The sequence below is a fragment of the Drosophila sulfurigaster genome, chromosome X, assembly GCF_023558435.1.
Source record: "Drosophila sulfurigaster albostrigata strain 15112-1811.04 chromosome X, ASM2355843v2, whole genome shotgun sequence".
NCBI lineage: Eukaryota > Metazoa > Arthropoda > Insecta > Diptera > Drosophilidae > Drosophila > Drosophila sulfurigaster.
In genome coordinates, this window is record NC_084885.1 from 13,067,765 (window position 1) to 13,090,022 (window position 22,258).

General features: G+C 35.5%; 3 protein-coding genes across 3 annotated transcripts in view; all 3 read right to left on the reverse strand.

The window, feature by feature from the left end:
* LOC133847504 (irregular chiasm C-roughest protein) overlaps positions 1–22,258 on the reverse strand; it is a 260,979-nt gene that overhangs the window by 218,527 nt on the left and 20,194 nt on the right. The gene's annotated exons all lie outside the window — the stretch shown is intronic.
* Positions 1,983–2,883, reverse strand: LOC133848144 (serine protease SP24D-like). The gene is made up of 2 exons (XM_062283569.1): positions 2,594–2,883; positions 1,983–2,526 (listed from the first exon to the last, which is right to left on the reverse strand). Exons 1-2 carry the CDS (start codon positions 2,833–2,835, stop codon positions 2,001–2,003), a joined length of 768 nt encoding a protein of 255 aa, XP_062139553.1. The 5' UTR covers positions 2,836–2,883; the 3' UTR covers positions 1,983–2,000.
* On the reverse strand, positions 2,001–21,281 carry LOC133847804 (serine protease SP24D-like). The gene is made up of 3 exons (XM_062283035.1): positions 21,209–21,281; positions 2,594–2,873; positions 2,001–2,526 (listed from the first exon to the last, which is right to left on the reverse strand). Exons 1-3 carry the CDS (start codon positions 21,279–21,281, stop codon positions 2,001–2,003), a joined length of 879 nt encoding a protein of 292 aa, XP_062139019.1.

The following is a 22,258-nucleotide window of genomic DNA, read 5'->3' on the forward strand; positions in this document are numbered from 1 at the left end:
TATGTTCATGGTATATACTAAATATAGTATTCAGTATATTTTAGTATTTTTTGGTATATTAACAGGTTAAAGAAGGCACCTCTAACTTCATAACATAACATGTTCATGACATATACCAAATATAGCTTTCAGTATATTTCAGTATTTTTCTGTATATATGTCAATGGTATATTTTAAATGTAATAGTATATTGATATACCAAATGTAGTAATCGGTACATTTTAGTTTTCTTTTTATGCTTTAAATGTAATAAAATATTAATATACTAAGTACATTCGGTACATTTTAGTATTTTCTTTGTATATTTTAAACGTTATAGTATATTACTATACCACATATAACATTCATTAGATTTTCATTATTTTTCGGTATATTATTTCGGTATATTTTAAGTATATAGTTTTATTGAAAATTGGTATCAGGTATCTCAAAGTCGATCACACTCGACTGTAGATTCCTAACGTGCTATTTATTAGAAAGCCGCGCACGCCCTGCAGCCAATTCATTTGCCTTTTGCTGCGCAACCGTGTCAAGTATTTAATCTTCACGCATTGTTTGCCCAAGATCAACACACACGACGACGACGAGATCATCAAACCCATAAGAGATCGAACTCAAAATTGAACTCGGTGCGGCAATCGGCCGCTTTTCAAGTGCCACATTACAATAATGAAAATGAAACCTATGGCACGATGATAATGAAAATGTGAAAGAGTTCACTTCGGGCTTGAAGCGAAACAGTTTACTGGCCAGTAGAAACTGGTATTTCAAAGAATATTCTGCAATTATAATCTCGCTTCCATCACTCATTACATTATCTTCAATCTCTCATTATTTGCATATTTGGGGGACTTACGCTTTTGTTAAACTTTTTTGCTGATATACTCAAACTATCAGCACTTCAAATAATTACAAAGAAATGATATCGATTGACTTATTTTCGAACAGTCAAATAATGGATTTGATTTCATTATTTTCTTTTTTTAAATCACATGCAATATTTATCTTATATTTCAGCATCAACTTTAGAATTTTTGCAGACATCTCCGACCCCATAAGTATATATATTCTTGATCAGCGTCAACAGCCGAGACGATATAGCCAAGTCCGTCTGTCTGTCCATCAGCGCTAAAAGTTTGTTTCAAATTTCCGATCCCGCAAATCGACAAAAATCGAAAACAAAGAGTAACATTGAAGCTTGAGCGATTTACAACAATAGTTTACTAGTGCCTTTTAACTAGGAGTCTGAGTTGCTTTGGCTGACAGTCTGGTATATTTTGCACTCTATGGTATATTTTGATTGTATGTAATACTATATCAATATACCGAGTATCTCACAGACGAACACACTCAAATGTAGCTTTCTTGTTTTTAAATTCTGGTCGATTTTTTATAGCATTACTCAAAATTTTCTAATAACGATTTTAACAAATTCTTGGCAATGACTTTGTTAGGTACATACTTGATTAAAATATTAGCAGCTTGCCCTCGCGAATATGTTGCACCTCTGCACAACTGTTTCGCAACTGTTGTTTAAAAGTACCCTAAGCAATCGCTCGTCAATATAAGTGAAGCTCGCCTGTCTGACCACGCCCACTTAGCCAGTCCGCCTTCACTAATATCTCGGTCCGGCGTCTAGTCAAACACACACACAAGAAATGAAAGACATACATCAAAATTTTTGGCAATGACTTTTTTCATCCTCAAATCAATATCCAGAAATGTAATGCCTTGCATTTCTGCACAACTGTTGAGCAATAGTGGCAACAGTTGAGCATCAGTTAATCAAAAGTACCCAAAAGCAAGCTTGGCTGTCTTTGTGAAGCTCGCCTCCATCAACTGATATATCAGAGTCTCTCCCGTCTCCTTTTCTTTTGTATTAAGTGTCTCTCAGTAGGAGATTCTCTCCCCTTTCAAGATTCACTCGCCTTCCCTCCCACAAAAAATGAAGAAGCACTTGAATTACTCGCTTGTTAATTTAATAGTTGATAGCTGTCATCTTACAAATTGGCATTCTTGACAATCCAATCGCGATGATAGAAGACCTTGGCATAGCCATCGGGATTTGTGGAGCCACAGCCGCCAATCACAAAGCCAGCAATGCCAACGAGTTGACCATTCTGGATAGCCGGGCCACCAGAGTCGCCGTTGCAAGCACCGTTGCCGGCGGTGTGGGCCAAACAGATCAAACTACTGGTGAACATGAAGGTGGAGCTGATGCACTGATTCTTCGACAGCGAGCTAAGCGTGTTGTACTGCAGCAGGCGGGGCGAGGCTCCGCCAGTGGTGAGATGACCCCAGCCAGAGATGACAACCTCGCTGCCAACTGCGGTATCAACGCTGGCCAGAGGAATGGCCTTGATCACGGCGGAGTAGGTGAGGGGCTGGTCGAGCACCAGGAGTGCGACATCGTTCAAGAAGTTCCCATAGCTCTCATGGACAATGACCTTGGCCACGTTGACGACAACGCCGCCGCTGCTGCGATCCACGGTTCCGGCACGAATGCTCAGCTGCTTGGCCGAGGTACTACAAAGGGAATAATGGTTGAGAAATCAATTGATGAACTCCGATTAACTCTCAGGGTATCACTTACACCTTCAGTGAGCCGTCGGAAGCTTCGCTGGTGACGCAATGAGCTGCAGTAAGAATGATCTGGGGTGCAATGATGCTGCCGCCGCAGATGTGCGAGGTAAGCTGACGCAAGGACACCTGATGAGGGAATTGTCCTTCAACGGCATCCAATCCGCCCACAATGCGACCATCCAGCTGGGAGCTATGAGGAGCAGCAGAGGCCAAAGCAATGGCCAAGCAGGCAATCAGAAGGCTCTTCATCATGTTGAATGCTTTAGGATTATGTCCAGTTACTTTGCAGACTGAAAGTGATGTCAATTCGTTGGGTAGTACAGCTTTTTATATGAATCGCGATTCGCTTAGAGATATCTTATCAGCTCTTTAGCATTGGGCTGGTCAGTTGTTCCGATTGGATTGGTGGCGATTACTCTGGGTTTCTCACGATTAGAGGATATTATTTATGATCCATCAAGAAGTCAATGGATTGGGAATTGCCCCGTGCCGAAAGTAATTATATTTATCTGCGGCATGTGCCTATAAAACGTCATTATCGCGAGGGACTCGCCCACTATTGTGCAATAAACTAATCTGATTTGATTTGTGAATAGCTACTGAGATTGTTAAGTTAGGAATTATCTCTAAATATGAGTTCTTGGGAATTACATGTACTCATAAAAGAAAAAGATCAAATCAAATGTTGATAAATTCTTGACGACTTTTAAATGACAAAGGTGTATATTTGTTAAAAATAGTATTGTATAGAAACATTTCCAGGGTTTAAAACCCTTTCGATATGCAAATAGAGAAGCATTTTAATACAATATGTTATATGTAAGATCAACTGTTTACGCAAATATAACTAAGGCCTTTATTAATTTTTTTATGACAAATACTTTTTGCATATTTATATGTCAATCTAAAATTTCATTTGTATATTTTATTAACTGTTTTCCTAGTCTATAATATAAATAAATTGCAAATTATTATTAAGAATGTATTAAAAACAAAAGTTTGTACTGATATGAAATAAAATTAAACTCATTTTTTAATTTTTTACATGTTATTTAACACCATCAAAACATTAAATATATTAATGCTAAGTTGTTCGATTCAATTTATATAACTCTTGCACGAATAGAAATTATAATTTAGAAGAAATTATAAATTAGCTCAAAGACACTTTAGATATTTTTTAATTAATTAATTTTAAAAGTTAGTAGGTATCAAACAAAAATTTTACTTGATTTAATATTTTATAGTAATATGTATTACGTAATTTTTAACAATTAAAAATACATATTTGTAATCCAAAATTGAGTCTTATTTTTCTTTTTTTTTTTTTTTTTATACCTCTAAACTTTCCAAAGGTATCAACAAAATTAAATATATGTAGAAATTCATTTCATTTTAATATTTTATTAAAAATGCTAAATAATTAAACACAAATATTTTTACTCAAATGACACTTAAGATATTTAATTGTAAATTATGACTACAAAATTTGCGGTTTATTTCGATTTTGTACATGCATATATTTGAAACATCATATAAATATACTTATTTTTAGTCCGACAACACTTACGATATTTAATTACATATTTGTAATAACAAATTGTGGTTTAATTTTTATTCCATATATTTTTTTATAATGAAACATAAATATTTTGCTATCAATGACATTTAAGATACTTAAAATCAAATAAAATAATTTGTTAACCATTAAAACTTGTTATAAATAACGCCAAAATAATGCTAATTAATTATACATAAATACAGTTGAGATATTTAATTACTTAATTTAAATAGTTTCGTCTATAGCTTTGTTTTTTATTTTTGTGTAGATTCCACTGCAAATATACAGCTAGCTACTAACTCTTTTAGTTTGCAAACTTAATTTAACACGTGGGCTGAAAAGTCCCGGGCCTTACACATAGATTGTGCTAGTTTTATTACAGTCACCTTTTTTTTCAGTTAATACAATCCTTCAGAAGACAGCTGCTAAAATTTCATGATATTCTATTCATTAGTTTGTAAGTTATTGAGCCAAAAGTGACACTACTTTTTCTATTTTCACAACAATGGATCAAATGCAATTTTGTCTTCTAATCTTACAATGCTTCTTGATGGGAAAAAAATACCTTTCAAGCAAAGCTTTAGCTTGAAAAGTGTTATGGGGACTCCTCTCAATCAGAAACAACAATTAAACGTTGGTTTGCTGACTTTAAACGTGGTCGTAGAGACACCGATGATGCAAAACCCAGTGGACGTCCAATTGGGGAGGTCACACCAGAAAACATAAAAAAAATCCACAAAATCGTTTTGAATGATCGAAAATTAAATTTGCGTCAGTTAGCTAACATCGTAAAGATATCAAAAGAACAAGTTGGCTTAATATTGCATGAGCATTTGACTATGAGAAAATCTCTTCAAAATGGCTGCCGCGTTTGCTCACTTTTGACCAACAACAAGAATGTGTTCATGATTCAATGACAGTGACAAAACTACAGGAATTGAACTTCGAATTGCTCCCACATCCACTAATTCGCCAGATTAGGCTCCCAGAGACTTCTGGAGGTTAACAGTCCTGGAAAAATGCTCGCCGATAAAATATTTCGCACGATTGAAGAGGTTATCACTGAAATTAAAGCCTATTTTGAGGCAAAAAATAAATCGTTCTAAAAAAAATTTATATTGAAATGTTACAGCGGCTCTGGAATGATTGCGATGCTCTTGATAAAGATTAAGTTGATGAGTAACGCCAATTTTGATCCAAAAAAAGCAAGTTTTCTTTGTTAGGCCCGGGACTTTTCAGCCCATGTGTTAAGAACGAATGTTGAATGTTGAATGTTGAATGTTGAAATAGTCAAGTAGATTACGACACACAGAGTTGTTCTTCTTGTTGGGCTCTGGAATTTTGGGGAGTTTTGCTGTTGCTGCTTTTGAGAATGCTTTTGCTTTGCTTGCGGCTAATAAAGTTTTTTTTCTGTCTCTCTCTCTCTCCCTCTCTCTCTCTCTCTCTTGCTTGCTCAGCTTCTCAGTCGCAGTTTCCGTCTCCGTCTCAGCTTATGGGCAACCGGAGTATGCACATTTAATGAAATTGCTCGCGCCTGTTAAAGACAACTACTTACAATTTTCAGCAGGTCTTGGCCCACTGTGCGCAGAAAAGGAAGGAGTGTGCGAGTGTGTGCGAGTGTGTGCGAGTGTGTGTGTAGCCCGCGGGGGCGTGTGTGCGCCTAAGTTGGGCGTAAACGACAGTTGCCGACTGCCTGGCGGAGGCTGTTGAAATAAATTTCACTTACGCCAACGCAACACACACACACACACACACACACACACAAGCACACACATGTGTGCGGTGCGTCGTTTACTTGGCAATGCAATTACAGCCGCTAACCGCGCGTGAAAATAGCAACACAGCAATAACAACAACAACACCAACAACACCAACAACAACAGCAACAGCAGGAAAAGCAACTCAGCAACAGCGACAGCAACAATAAGCATAACAACAACAGACGGCCGTAATTGTAATTGCAACAACAACAGCAACAGGAACAACAACGACAGCCATGACAACAGCAGCAACAACACAGCGACAGCAACTCGGCAAGAACAACGACAACCACGACAATAACAACAACAACAACATCAGAAGCTACAACAGCAGCAACAACATTAGAAGCTACAACAACAGCAGCAACAACAACAGAAACAACAACAGCAGCAGCAACAACAACAATAACAGCAACAACAACAACAATAACAGCAATAGCAACAACAACATCATCAGCAACCAGTGGCAGCAACAACAGCAGCAACAACAACAGCAGCAACAACGGCAGCAATAGCAACAATAGCAACAACAGCAGCAACAACAACAGCAGCAACAACAACACCAACAACACTAACAACATCAACAAAAACAACAACAACAACCAAAACAAAAACAGAAGCTAAAATTGTAATATCAACAGCAACAACAACAACAACCACGGCAGCAACAACTGCTACATCAGCAGCAACCAGCGACAGTTATGACAGCAACAGCAACAACAGCAGAAGCCAAGTGACAGCAACACCGGAGCAACAGCAACAGCCACAACCGTAACACAGCAACAACTACCACGACAACAACAACAGCAGCAACAACAACATAAACAAAAATTAAAGCAACAGCAGCAACAACCAAAAAGACAGCAACAGCGACGGCAACAACATCAATAAAAACAAAAGCAACAACAGCAACCAAACGACAGCAACACGGCAGCAACACCAACAGCCACAACAACAAAAATAGATAGTACAACAACAACAACAACTGACAGTCGTAATTGTAATTGCAACAACAACAACAACAACAACAATCGGCTGCTTTTCGTTGCCGTCAACGTTGCATCGCACTGAGCGGCTTAAAGCAACGCAATGACAATTAACCACAGGCGACGAAACAGCAACAACAACAACAACAAGGGAAAGAGAAGGTGGAAAAGAAGAACAGAAGAGAGAGCGGGAGGGAAGGAGTGAAGCAAACGAAGACGCCGCCCAGCGCCATATCAATGACAACGACAGCGACAAAACGGTTGAGGAAAAGCGGAAAATGCGGGCAACGCGCAGCAGGCAAAACCAGCAACAGCAACAACAGCAACAGCAACAACAGCAACGGGAGCAACAACAACGTGAGCAACAGCAGCCTTCAGCTTTACGCATATTAACAGGCTGAAAATTTTTAGCAGACAACGCGCAGAGAGAGAGGGAGAAAAGGAGAGTGAGAAAGGCAGCCGAGGAGGTAGTGAGAAAACGTTAAACGAAAACCGCACGCACTTCATTTTCACGTGCACACGCGTTTGGCTGGCTTGGCGAAAATGCGTTCCATGCGGGGCAATAGAATGACAGTCAAAGTTTTTGTGCCTGCCGTTACCTCAACAGCAGCATCCCCTAGACAACATGCCAGCCAACCCCCCTTCCCCTTCCAAACTTATGGCAACCGCACTTGATATTGCCCCAATGCAACGGCAACAGCAACGGCAACGACAACAGCAACGGCAACGACAGCAGCGACAAAACAAAAAGCTGTTTTTGGCCAAATGGGAAAATTGCAAGGAATTTTAAGTGAAATTCCATGACATTTTAATGGGGTTGCGATTGGGGCACACTCAAGTGCAGACGCAAAATGGTTAAAGCACAGTCACATGGCACGATGTGGCACGGGGCACGGGGCACGGGGCACACAACGAATGAGGCATGTCCATGCGGCCCAAATGCCAGTTGCTCTTCTTCTTCTTCTTCTTCTTCTTCTTCTTCTGCTCTTTATCTAGCTGTCTGTCTTTCTTCTCCATCTGTCAGCTGGTCACACGCAGCAAATACTTTAACCAACACAGATATATAGAAGTAGCATATCTGTAGAATACTATATATCTGCGTCGATGAAACATTCGCATTGGACTCTCAGCAAATGAGTCAAGTGAAGAGCTCTTGACAAGCAAAAGTGTGCGAGAGCACTTCAGCAGCAGCCAAACCAAGAAATTGCTTAAAGTCGAAAGTGTTTATAGAATTGAAAGAGAAAATAATATTCTATGGAGACAGTGGAAGTAAATATGGAACAGAAAAAAATGAAATATAATAATTCATATCATCATATTCGCAAAATGAAAGAGAAACAAGTAAGAAAGCTGAATTACCAGGTGAATGAAAGCAAAACAGTGCGGTATTCATTTTAAAATATACCAATGTGATATACAGCAAAATACTAAAAAATATACCAAAGTGATATACAGCAAAACACTAAAAAAATATACCACATGCTAGCTTTGGTATATTGATAAAGACCAACTTGTTATGCAGCAAAATACCAAAAATATACCGCAGTCTATCTTTGGTATATTGATATAATACTACATTCAAAATATACCAGATTGTCGTCCAAAGCAAACTAAGACCAATAGTAAGTAAGCCCTTTTTCCCATATACAATTATTTCTTAACTTACTTTTACTACTTTTATCTGATTGCTACCAAATTTACAGGAATCGTAAAAAAAATTTGTTCTTAATGTATAAACTAAAAATATAGCTTCAAATTTACCCTTGTTATTCGTTTTTTTCTGATTTTCGAGGGCGGAAATGGGAGTGGTCAAAATTGAAAACATACTTGATCTGCCTTTGAACATAACACAAGCTGTCCAAAAAAATGATTGTTCTATCTCCTATAGGCTATGAGATCCAATGCTTCATGCGGACAGACGGACAGACAGACAGACAGATAGACAGACAGACATGGCTAGATCGTCTCGGCTGTTGAAGCTGATAAAGAATATATATATTTTATGGGGTCAAAGATACTCCTCCTTTGAAGAATATAAAAAATGCAACAACTAAAAATTTTTGTTCTTTTTTTTAATTACTAAAAATATGTAGCTTACAAATATTATTATTATTTAGTATTTAACAACTTTGCGCAATTTAATGCTTGCTTATAGACCGACAACGTTGAAGCCAAGATAATGCCAGAAATTTGTCAAAACTATTGAAACTATTTTTTGAGTTTCTTATAAAAATTACTTATTGTACAGTCATTGTACAATCTTTGTGAATAATATGATAACCTTATAAGATATTTACTTTATTTTATATAAACAAAAAAAAATATCAAATTAGAATATATATATAATAATATATACAACGACTTTGCGTAGTTTAAAGCTAACTGATAAAATGATAACGATTTATCGTTGGTATTTTGAATTACTTAAACAAAAAAAGAAAAGCAAACAACCGCATTCGAAATGTGACCGCAAAATAAATAATACAAAATAAAAATTGATTGCACGGATTTTAATTATTTATCACCACATAAAATAGATTAAGAAAAATAGTTGAAATAATAATGGAGACAAAAGTTGAGAATGTCACTTGACTCGAATTTAAATAAATTCGTTGTATGCATGAATTTGATGCATAACATCATTAAAAGGAAGAAGAATATATTCAATATAAAAATCGTTCAAAATTGAAAATTAAATTAAAAATATCAATAAAATCAATATAAATATCGATAACTAATACTGCACATAATAATCAATATATGTATATCTTGGCGAACCAATTCGACCAATAAAATTAAATATAATATTAAAATGAAAATACTTCTTCGTATCAATAATTAAATTAAAAATAAAAACATAATACATAAAAATTATACGTTCATTATTTACGTTTCTTTTATTAAGTAATCTAAGTATGAGAAAAAAAAATGGAAATGAAAAACATTTTTAATATCATTAAAAATCTAGCTTAAATGCAACAAAAAGTTTCTTCTTAATTTCAAATTGAACTTGAAAGAAGGAAAATAAAAAAATAACTTGAATAAGGATTTTATTAATACTATTTTGGATTACACATACAATTTTGTTTTTGTTAATATTTAAAAATTAACTTGAAATTCAAAAGTAAATGTATTAAAATTTAAGATTATTCCTTATATTAATATGATTTAAATAATATCCTGAAACTATGATTAAAATACTTTTTTTGTTGATATATACATAATATAAAAATTAGCTTGAGGATATAAAAGTATGTAAATGAAAATTTAAGATTATTATTCTTATAAATTATCCTGAAACTAAGATTAAAATACTTTTAAGAGAACACAAATTTCTCCTTAAGATTAAAATACTTTTAAGAGAACACAAATTTCTCCTTAAACAACTACCACAAAATATTCCAAACACATTTTCTCCAGAACTTTCAAATACTCTCGAAAAGCTACCTCAAAAAAAAGAGAAGAAAAAGAAAATCCCGCCAGCTGTCTTTAATGTCTCAACAGTATCAATTCTAGCGATGCAAGAAGTACTTGAATGCTGTTCGAATGTAATGTAAAATTAAATAAATACGGCAAATAGATGAGGAAGAATTCCAATAATTCTGATGTCCAAGAAAATGCCAAGCGTCAATGTACCACAAAATACCAAGAAAAGTCGAAGATCCTAAAGACGAGAATTTAACAGTTTTTTTAAAGAGCTTCAAATCGAGTGTGTGTGTGTGTGTGTGTGAATATCTTTGACAATAATTGTCAACGTGGCACGTGATATCAATGCATTAACGGAAGTGTTTTTCCTTGGTCCGGGGAAAGCCAAAAATAGCCACGGAAATGTTACAATCTATGCTTAGAGATCAATAATCGCTCCCCTATGCAGAGGGAGAGCAGAAACAGAGGGAGGGGGGAAGGAAGGGGAGGGCGGCAGGTAAGCCCCGAAACATTGAAAAATGTTGCAAGCCAAAGTCATAAAAAGGCCGCATTCCAGCCAGGGGAAAGGAGGGAGAAGAAAACTCTGTGCCACTCACTCGACTCATCAAATGACAAACAGACGCAGCAAATAAATAACGAGAAGTGGGTGACGAGGAGGAGAGAGGGGGAGAGCGAGAGAGGGAATCGAGGTAGACTGAGGGGTCTTAGCTTACCACTTAAGTCGAAGTCGCTTCGGCATTCGGCATTCGGCAGCCCGGCGGGCGACAAATTAACACACAGGAAGCGAGAGAAGAAGATCTATTTAAAGCGAGCAGACACAGACACATTTTGTTTTGGGGGGGAAACGAAACTCCCTCAAACAACAACGAAAAAAAGAGGGTGGCAAAAGCGATCTGCGATCTGCGATCTGTGCTGCGATCTACGCTGCATGTCGCACCTTTATTAATTGCAGTCGACGATGATGCAGACGCGGCTGCCTAGACGAGCATTTGACATGTTTAATGCGAAAAAAAAAACCAAGGGAGAAGCACCAACCGAAGAGGGAGCTATTTTTGGTGTTGGAGACATTGACATAGGCTGCAACAGACAGAGTGCGAGAGAGAGAGTGAGAGAGAGAGAGAGAAATTCTTTTCTTCATCTATTTAGGGGGCGCCTGGCAACAATTCCCCGATTCAGCTACACATCCAGAGATCCAGACAGAGCAAGGAGAGTAGAGCAGAAGAGAGAAGCAGACAGCTGACGCCACACAGGGCACAAGTCCAAAGTCCCGGGGACAAAGTCTTTGCGTCTTTTGCGATCGTGTAATGAAAGCAAATAATGCCAAGCACAGATGCAGTTACAGATACAGATCCAGATCAGTGTTGTCAATTATAGCAGAGGACCAAAAAATGCCAAAAAAAAAATAATTGTAATTTAAAAAGCAAATAATGACAAGCCCAGATACAGATACAGATACAGATTCAGAAACAGACCAACTCTTGGTGGCCATTTATAGCAGGGAAGGTCAAAAAATAGCCAAAATAATTGTATTAATAATTAAGCTTGACATTTAAAAATTAATACATATTACATAAAAATTATACCAAAGAACGAACCTATAATTTTTATGTAATATGTATGTATGTAATATATATGTATATTGTACATCTACAATTGATGAACAAAAATATAAAAATTTATTATTTAAAACTAAATTACAATTATTCTTTCTTTTTACTATTTCTTCATTACTTCAACCTCATTGGAACTTAAGTACTTTCCATTGTACCAATCTGTATATGATACTTATTTAGGAGGTCATACTCAAAACAGCATTTTTCTTTTCGATGCAAGTTGGTCACATCTTTTTTAATGCAGTGCTTAAATTGGCGATCCTTTAAACAAGCATAGCGAATTTTTTTTGTATACATTTCAGTCATATTTTCGCAAACGATCAAAGTACAAAAACAAACGCATCAGCATTGCGATCGCGAAACGATGTTGAGAAAATGCCCAAATACTACAAATGGTAAATAGTATTTTAGTATAGTATTTTTTTGGTGTGTTTGTATCGATAGCGGAACACCAAGTCTCTATAGCCAATATACGATGTCCGAAATTTGCTAGATTATTAAGTTTTAAATAAATAAATATAATCACTTACTACGAATTATTTAGAATAACTAAAATTAGCAAATTATTGATGTGAAATAGCCAAAAAAATAGCCAGGTTAATGCTAAATTGACTGGTTTTAAGTTTAATCTGGCTAGAAAATAGCCAAGTTGGCAACACTGATACAGATTCAGATACAGCTACAAATACATCTGCAAATACTTGTCTGGGGTGATCTTCGTCTTCGTCTGCATCTTTGTCTGGGTGATTGCACTTCGACTTGGCTGGATCAAAAATGAACATTTCTTTCTTTCTTTCTTTCGGGTTGTCCGGATGAATTCGTTGCATGCGTTGGATGTGGCTGCTTACGCATTAGCAACAGCAACTGCAATAACAACAACACAGCATTAGCAACAGCATTTCATTGTCTGTCTAACAGTTGACATAAGTACATACTACATGCATCTCATGGCATCTCATAGATCTCGCTGCATTATCTTTAGCTTATTCGCATGACGCATTCCCAACACGTTGCAGCATGTTTTCTTTTTCGTATTGTCGCTAATTCATATTTACTCTAGCGACATGATTATGAAGTTAATTACGCATAACTACAATTTGAAACGAAATTATTTCAAATATTTTAGAAACGATTTTTGAAAGGTTATGACAATGAAACTAATTACAACCTAAAAATTGTACAACACTATAAGAAAATATTTCCAATATTGAATGAATCGATGTAAAGGATTTTGGTGAAATTCTCTCTATCCTTAGTCAATATTATTATTTAAAATTAAATTTAATGCAGTATCTTTTTATGAACATTTTTAAAAATATTCTTTAGAAGGATATTATAACTTTGTACCGGCAGGAAATGTATGTAACACGTAGAAGGAGGCATCTCCGACCCTATAAAGTATATATATTCTTGACCAGCGTCAACAGCCGAGACGATATAGCCATGTCCGTCTGTCCGTCCGTCCGTATAAAACACTGGATCTCAGAGACTATAAGAGATAGAGCTATAATTTTTTTACAGCATTTGTTATGTTTGCACGCAGATCAAGTTTGTTTCAAATTTTTGCCACGCCCACTTCCGCCCCTGCAAATCAAAAAAATCGAATAACAAGCGTAATTTTTAAACTAGTTTCGAATTTTGGTATATACAACAATAACTGTAGTAGTTATGATTCCTGAAAATTTGGTTGCGATCAGATAAAATTTGTGGAAGTTATTAAAGTAATACTTTTGTATGGCCAAAAACGCCTACTTACCAGGGGTCTGAGTTGCTTTGGCCGACAATCTGGTACATTGTGCCGCCTATGGTATATTTTGAATGGTGTACTACATCGATATACCAAACATACCATTTGATATATTCTTAGTATTTTCGGTATATTTTGCAAATGATATATAATATTTTATTTTATTAAATTTTATTAAATATTTTGCCTTTATTAAAAATGGGTAGCGGGTATCTCACTTTCTTACTTGTTTTTTTTTTCAAGCCTTTTTAGAATTAATAATCAAATAATAGTATATTATATATATTTTTTATTAGAATTTATCAACTATGTTTTCATTAGGTGAACAAAATGATTAACATAGTTTGTAAATACCACGAAATTATTATCAATATTGTAGTATCGTAAAGATTTTAGGCACTTATTCATTTTGTCTAACAATTACACTAAATTTAATGCTTATTTGATTTGAATTTTATATTCATAAACGAACAAAAAAATATAAATACCAATTGAGCAATTAACTCCGCAGCGGAATCAATAAATGTTACATTCAAAATTTTTTAAAAATTCTGCAAATAATTCTTAAGATAAATACGTAGAAATAAAATCAATTTCAAAATATTATAGTATTTTATAAATATTATTTTATTGGTAGCTCATTAGCTACCAAAATAATTGTAGTCTCTTATTTATTGTACTCCATAACACAATCAGAAATAATAAATTGTTGACTGAGTACCAATAATGTAAATATATAATAATAATATACAATATAATATTTATTAAATTTTAAAGCTTAGTAAACTATAAATAAAATATAAATATAAATGTTATATTAAGTTTTATTGTAATTATATATTATGTATTTTATTCTTATCTCAGCAATATACTTGATTCTTATTTTTATCATATATTTACTTAATTTTAGTTGTTATATTTTTGTTTATTTTATTATTGACAACAAATATTATAAGTTTTATATTTCAAATAGTTTTAATAAATAGTAATTCAATGGTAATAGTTAATAATGAATCTAGAAAATGTGTTTCTTAATCTTTTTCATCAATCATTGAATGCTTTTTAAACTGCTCTTCACACTGATTACAGCTACAAAAGAGTGTGGAAGAGAGAGTTGCTTATCAGAGAGTTTATTTGGCGCTTCTTATCATTCAACACCTGATAAAGAAAACGCATTGCAATCGCTCTTTGTGCACTGTGAACACTTCAAACATTAATCGTTCATTAATTTCGAATGCAATGCATTTGACAGTTGCAACTGAGAGAGAGAAAGAGAAGAAAAGAGTGCTTGCCACTTGTGGCAAATTGCAATTGAGATGACTTATGTTTTATATTTTGTTGGGACATTTTTGGGACGCACCCAAAACGTTTTCAAGTGGCATCATAATTTAGCCAAGTTTATGGGCGAAACCCAAACATCCAAAACATGAAAATCAAATTTCCCTAGCAAGTTTTTCCATTCGTTTCGTTTCGTTTTGTTTCTTCATGCGAAGCACAAACACTTTTTGGCAATTAGTGGAACTCTCTCCAAGTGTGTGTGTGTGTGTGTGTCATCCATTTTTGGCCATTTGTTGATTGAATGAGAGGCGAGTAGGATGCACTTGAGGGCGTGACCAGGACCAAACCGAGACCGAGACCGAGACCAGTGTCCACTTGAGTGGGCGCCAAAGTAAGAAATGAGATGAGATGAGGATGAGGGACGAGGGACGAGAGAAAATGCGAGTTTTATGTAAATCTCTCAAGTGGCCATTCTAGTCCTGGCCACTTATCCTTTAAGTTGCACACGTTAAGTGCCCTCTCCTTATATCCTTATCCCAAATGAGTCGCATTCGCACTTGACTTTCCATTTAATTCTCCAAAAAAAAATACGATTTCAAATTTTCCTCATATTTTCCACTCTTGGTTTTTTCAGCTCACATTACCAAAAGGCGGTTCGGGACCAAAAAAAACCCAAAAAAGGATAATGACAGGAGTTGCCGACTAGAGGAGACAGCAGATTTGTCGTTTCGATTTCAATGCTGCATATGATTTTCGGAATAATTCTTTGACTTGTTTTTTGTTGCTATTGTTGTTGTTGTTGTTGTTGTTGTGTGCTTGTAATTTGAGCTGCAACTTTGCTTCGTCCTCTGCCCATGGGCCTCGAATTTCCTTTGAATCCGGCGCCGCTTCTCGTCTCCTTTCCTCTCCTCTCCTCTCCACTCCACTCGTCTCGTCTCATCTCGTCTCATCCAACTGTCAGACAGTCAGTCAGTCAGTCAATTGGTCGCTCAACTGTTTATTTGTTTGTTTTGTCAACATTTTTCTATTTTATTTCATTTTTTTTTGTTTTTTTTGTTTTTGAAGTTGTCTTCGGTTACGGCACAGTTTTTTCCATTGAAAGTTTCCGTTGTGTTTTTATATGGAAAGTCTCTATTTATATCCGAAGTAGTGATATAGGAAATGCAACTCAATCAAATGCGCTTAGCAACTCTGCTTGTGTGGCTTTTCTCACACATTTTTCACGCTAAAACCAAGTCCGAGACTTTAACTCGGACTCTTTGCCACACATACAAGGGCAGCACTTGAACTCTTCGCTCTTTCAGCTCTTTCGACTCTTTTGACTCTTTCTTCTTTTTCGCTCTTCTTCGTTTCGTTGCGTTACGTTGCGTTGCGTTACGTTGTGTGTGGCTCGCTTTATTGGCTTAGCGCACCCGCTGGGCGGCTCTTCATTTGTCATGGGCTGCATCCGTTGCGCTGTGGTTGCCTCTCTTCTCCTCCTCCTGCTCTCTTATTGTTTTTGTTGCGTAATGAATTTGTTTTACCAGAGAAGAATTGAGCCGAACAAAAAAACTACCGTGTCTCAGTTTTCATTTCATTTCGTTTCGTTTTTGATATTTATTTTTCATTTAATTTTGTTATATTGCTGTTGTTGTTGCTTTGTGTGTCTGCCAACAGAGACGCTGCATGTGGCGGGGCGTCGTTTTCATTTGGATTTTCATTAATGTGAGCCGTGGAAACTAAAGAGGGCGCGTAATTGATTTGTGTCTCATGCATTGCAAGTAAACAAATTGCGGCGCGTCTCTGTAGCATCTGTTGCTCTTGCTCTTGCTCTTGGTGGAGAGACGACTCTTGCGGTGACTTTGCAAAGACATTTCAATAGTCTATCAATTACACAAAAATGAAAGCATAAACGAATCATTTGCATTTACGCTACTGTAGAGTTTGTGGAGAGTAATACGTTTAAAAGCGTGCTGTGTAGTGGAGACTTTTCCAGACTTATTTTACTCTTTTACTTTAATTTGCAAAATCATTTATTGGGCACAAATAATAAAAACTAAACATATTAAAAATATATTATTTTAATAAACATATAGTACGTTCATATGTTATATGCAAAAAGTTTGTATACTACAATAATTCATGCACTTGCTCTCTTTAGCTCAATTATTGAGTTTGATGTGTTATATCAAGCAGCTTTGCTTCTTACACAACAACAAAACGCAAGAAACAATAACACCAACTCACACTAAGAAATTTTAAATTGAGGTGCGTGTGTTAGACACGATCAGCACACAACGTTTGCATCAACAAAAGTCTAGCGCGCACTCGCTTGCACTTTCACCAATTTACGAAATGTCCTTGTCATAATGGGACATTACTGTCATAATTGCCCAATTTACAGGATTTTTTCTACACACAAACATACCCACACACGAACGGAGCTTTCCTTGCAGTTTAGGCATGGGGAAGAATATTATTTCCCAATAAATATCAGTATACGGCAGAGGGCAAATGAGCGGCGTAACATTTGCATTTAAATTCGCGACTACGGCTTAATTAATTAGCTAACGATCAATTAATCATTAAAATGTGTTTCACTATATACATATTGTGCCTAAATTGCTAGCTCGGTTCAATTTAGTTTTTATTATTCGATTACATGTATGCTTGCTAAGGTTAAAGTGATTTTTTATTTTTTTTTTTTTCTGTGAAAGTGCAAAAAGTGAAGTGGCGTCTGTTTTCGTCTCGCTTTCCCACGTGACTCCTGCTGCAAGTTGGTAGCTGTGTTGGTATTAGTGTGTCGCGTTTCTATGTTATTCTCTGTTTTGCATACATATTTGCATAGCAGTGAAATATAAGTATAAGAGTCAGTCTTATAAATTTGTGTGTTTAGCATAAAAGTAAATGTGTGCAAATAAATATAAGAGTCCATCTTATAAATTAGTGTGTGTGTGTTTTTTTTGTGATTATAAGTAAGACAACTGAAATGGATATATGAAATTCTGCTACGTGGGTGAGTAATTACAACAACAGCTATACATACATAATTAAGAATATTTTTGTGTGCGTATTTTGTAAGTAAAATTGCTTTTGCATTTATTACGAAGCGTGCACGAAGAGCCGACTATATGTCCGGCATGGTAGGATTTCACTAGGCAACGATAATTTGCCTTAGCTTTCTCTTTGCCATTGGCTCGCAAGCAATTTAAGCATGCGCTCGAAATTTGCTTTGGCGTATGTAATTATTTCTCTTAAATAGAAAGAGTATTTAAGCGTAGGCGGCAGCGCCTTAAATAAGCTCTGCAGCAACACTTTGATACTTTGGTTGAGTGACTTTTGGATTGTGTGCTCTTCGTGCAGAATGAAATTAGCAGAGAGAGTGGGGTCATAAACATCACTCATAACTCGCCATCGGCGAGTGGGCGTGGCACTTGCGGAGTGATCGCTCAGGCACTAAGCAAAGTCATTTGCAAAATGTGATTTTGGCGCTGCTTTTGACACATTTGAAGAGAGCTTTGAATTGATCATTATCAGGGGGCGAGTCGACGACATCGCCGACGCCATTAGCAAACGCCCTCAAAAAACACAAAAAGCACAAACAAAATGAAACTAAAATTAAAAACAAAAAGTAAATAGCTCGAAACGATGATCAGAGAGTAGAAGATGGTGGGCAGCTAATTTGGAGCACGGATTTTGGTCATTTGGGGTCTTCATTGTTTCCATTTTGTTTGCTAGCTTCAATTCTTTTGCCTTGTGTGCAAATTAAGTTTTATTAATTTAATTTTTTAACGAGCTGTGATCGGAGCCAAGATTTATGCCGCAAAATGCCAAATGTTGATAATGATGATGATGATGATGACGATGTTGGCGTCTTTTCGGTGTCTGCCCCAAAATTTATTGAGACATTTTTCTTCTTGATTTCTACTACGGCTCTCGTCCGGCACCTCTTTAATTTCGAATTTCGAATTTGGTTCGTAGAAGGCATTGTAATGATCGCTGATGAGGTGTTTATGAGCATGCTCAGGCATTTTGCATTAGTCATGCCCATTGTGGCGTCGCCTCCATGGGGGCGTTCACTCTGCCGTCGCTGCTGTTGCCGCTTTCCGCTTTCCGCTTGCCGCTGTCGGCATTTTCTTTGTTTTTCGTTACGTTGTTTTTTTTTGGTTTTTATTCACTGCTTCTTTGTATTCCACTGTTCACTGTTTTTGGCTATGCCTATCTATGGCAGTCATTAGAGAGACAGGGAAACCGCTTTGATTTGCTACGCCTCGGGCCAAATGAAATCGAAAACATGCAACTAAAAATAGTTAACCCATTGCCAATGGTAAACAGCTAACTAATGTCTAACTAGGCTGCCACAAATCTCTAAACAGCTGAAGAGCTCTGCTTGCCACACTCTTTAAGAGACACTCAAAGTAATTACATTTCTAAATTTAGTTGTACTTAGAAATAACACTACTTGTTTTCATATACGATTATATTATAATATGTTACAGTTTCTGAAATGTAATAAAACTTAAATTGCAACGTTATATTTAGCCATTTATTTTCATATTTGTTTGGAAAACTTTTCTTAGGTGCACCATTTTTATATTTCAAAATTTTATTATTGTGAAAGTCTAAAATTTATGTATTTATTTATTTTCTTTTATATTACTGTATTAATTTATTTATGTCTAGGTTCCATTCTATTCAAAAGTAATACCAAAATAGCACAGTTTTGTACATTATATATTGCAAATCTATGTATCATAATACAAATGTGACACACGAATAAAATGTTATGAAATGAAATTTGGAATTAAGATTATATTATGTTAAAATCAAGAAATAAACTTTCTTGAAGCAAGATTTTAATCTTAAGATAAAATATTTTAAATCTTTAAAGCAAATTTCTTGATTTAAGATTATTATTTTATTTCAAAAGTTTTCTAAAAACCGATATAGTCTTAAATTAAGATTTGCAATCTTCTTTTCAATGTAGATTTTTCTCTCTCTCTCTCTCTCTCTCTCTCTATGTACATACATAATACTTGCTAACGGAATTATTTGACTGAACATTTGATGTGCGAGCTCAGCAAGGAAAGTGTTTTGAAATCCTTAGAATTGCATAAAAAGTGAAATAAATGTAACTTTTCATTTTTCACCAAAAATAAAAAAGTTTAACATTACTGAAAATTTTGTACAAATGTTTTTATTTTTTATTTATATGAGTCTGAATTTTTAATGATTTTTAATTATAACTGACAATTCAATTATATCTCAAAATGATATATAAATTTGATATTTTAATGTTTTATAATTATATCTAAGAATTCAATTAGAACAATTATGAAGCCAAATGTTAGTTTTAAAGTATTTTTGATATTGTTTGCTTAGATCTCAGTCAAGAGTTGTTATGCTGTATATGTTATTATTAAGAGATTTTCTTTATAAGTCTGTAAATATTCCAATCAAATATTTATACCAAAAACTGATTTCAATTGAGTTTGCTTATGATAAATGTTTGTGCATAATGAAACCAGTTTAAAATGTTGTTTAGCTATTAATTGGTAAAAAGTATAAAATGAACTAATTTAAAGTAGTTTGCTTTGGAAATGCCAGCAAAATAATACAGGTATATTTATCAACTAGCTGGCTGATTGATGAAATCATTATAAAATACCTTCAACTGAAATGGATCATTCATTGATCAATGAAATGATTGAAGGCTGTTCACTCTCTCATAATTACAGGGTATCGCGAGCAGTGTTGATGTACCCGGTTGTAAAGGGCCTTTAACCTCGTTTTTGCCAAGTGCAAATATAAAGCACTTATCACGGCTCCAAAATGAGGGGGATGAGGAGAGCAGCAGAGCACTCTTTTATTATTATTGTGTGGCATTGCATTTGCCGCGGTGAGCGGAAATCAAACAATGCTATTAGGCTAATAATTGCTGGTCGTTATTGTTGTAATTGTGTTAGCCATTGGGCTTGGGGGTTGTTGCTCGGTTTACCCACTTGCCCATAGCCGGAGTAAACACACACACACACAGAGAGAGAGAGAGAGACCAACAAAATGTATTAATTAAGCTATTTATCTAAACTAATGCGAGCATTTAGTGGCCAAGACAGAAGCAAATTGCACTCATTAGCTGCCCAACTGGCAACTGGCAACTGGCAAACGTTCAACTCTACAGTTTTCCCCTCTTTTGATTCGATGATGAGACCCAATCGCTTTTCTCCAAGCCCTACGATGAGATAATTGCGTTGGATAAGTAAATGCCTCCTCACCAACCAACTGACTGCCTTGGCTGCCTCTGTCCAGAGCTTTGTAGAGCAGGTCCATCGGCTCTATCGACTTCATCTTGTCTGCGCGTTTGTCTGTCCCCCTTTTTGGGTCCATGTCTTTGCACTTGACTGTGATGGAATGTTACAAGCCAATTGTAGAAATCGTCACTTCAATGCGATGTCGATCGACATCGACATCGACCCAAACGCTGCGCTACGTCATCATTAAAAGCTTCCCAGACAGCAGTCGAAATGGAACCCAGACGAAGAAGCAGATTATCGTCTGCCGCATCATTAGCTTGATTATGATTATCAATGAGCACATCGGACAACGCTACGTGCCACATAAAATACACGAAAAAAATAAGGAAATACCAATATACATCACAAAAGAACAACGATAGGCTTTTAGCGAATGCCGAAAGTTCATGTCCATGCTTATAATCCGATGACACTAGCTGAAATCGATAGTTGAGCGATAGTTGAGCGATAGTTGAGCGATAGTTGAGCGATAGTTGAGCGATAGTTGAGCGATAGTTGAGCGATAGTTGAGCGATAGTTGAGCGATAGTTGAGCGATAGTTGTGAATACATAACACACAAGGTATGAATTAAAGATTGAAAGTTTAACTATTTCAACACTCATTTCACCATCTACTACTTCAATTATTGAGTTAAAAAAAAAGGAGATAGTTAAGTGCATAATAAAAAATTTAATGATTAAAGAATAACTCCTTAACGAATTTGATCGTAAATAAGATTATTCTTTTAAAGTTACTTTCACTAATGAAAGTTCAATTAATTACCATTCAATTCAATTTTACATTATTTAAGCAAAAGTTGTTTAAAAAACTGTTTAAATCCTCATATAGTATTCACATGTTTATCTGAAATACCTAAAATATTTTCTTAATTACTTATAAAAAAACTGCAGCGAATATAAAAATAATACGCATAAAAGATGGAGAACAGCTCGTTGATAACAACTTTACAAGCTAAAATTTATTTAACATTCTGTAAGTTAAACTTGTACTTTTGAGGTTAAGAAAAATGA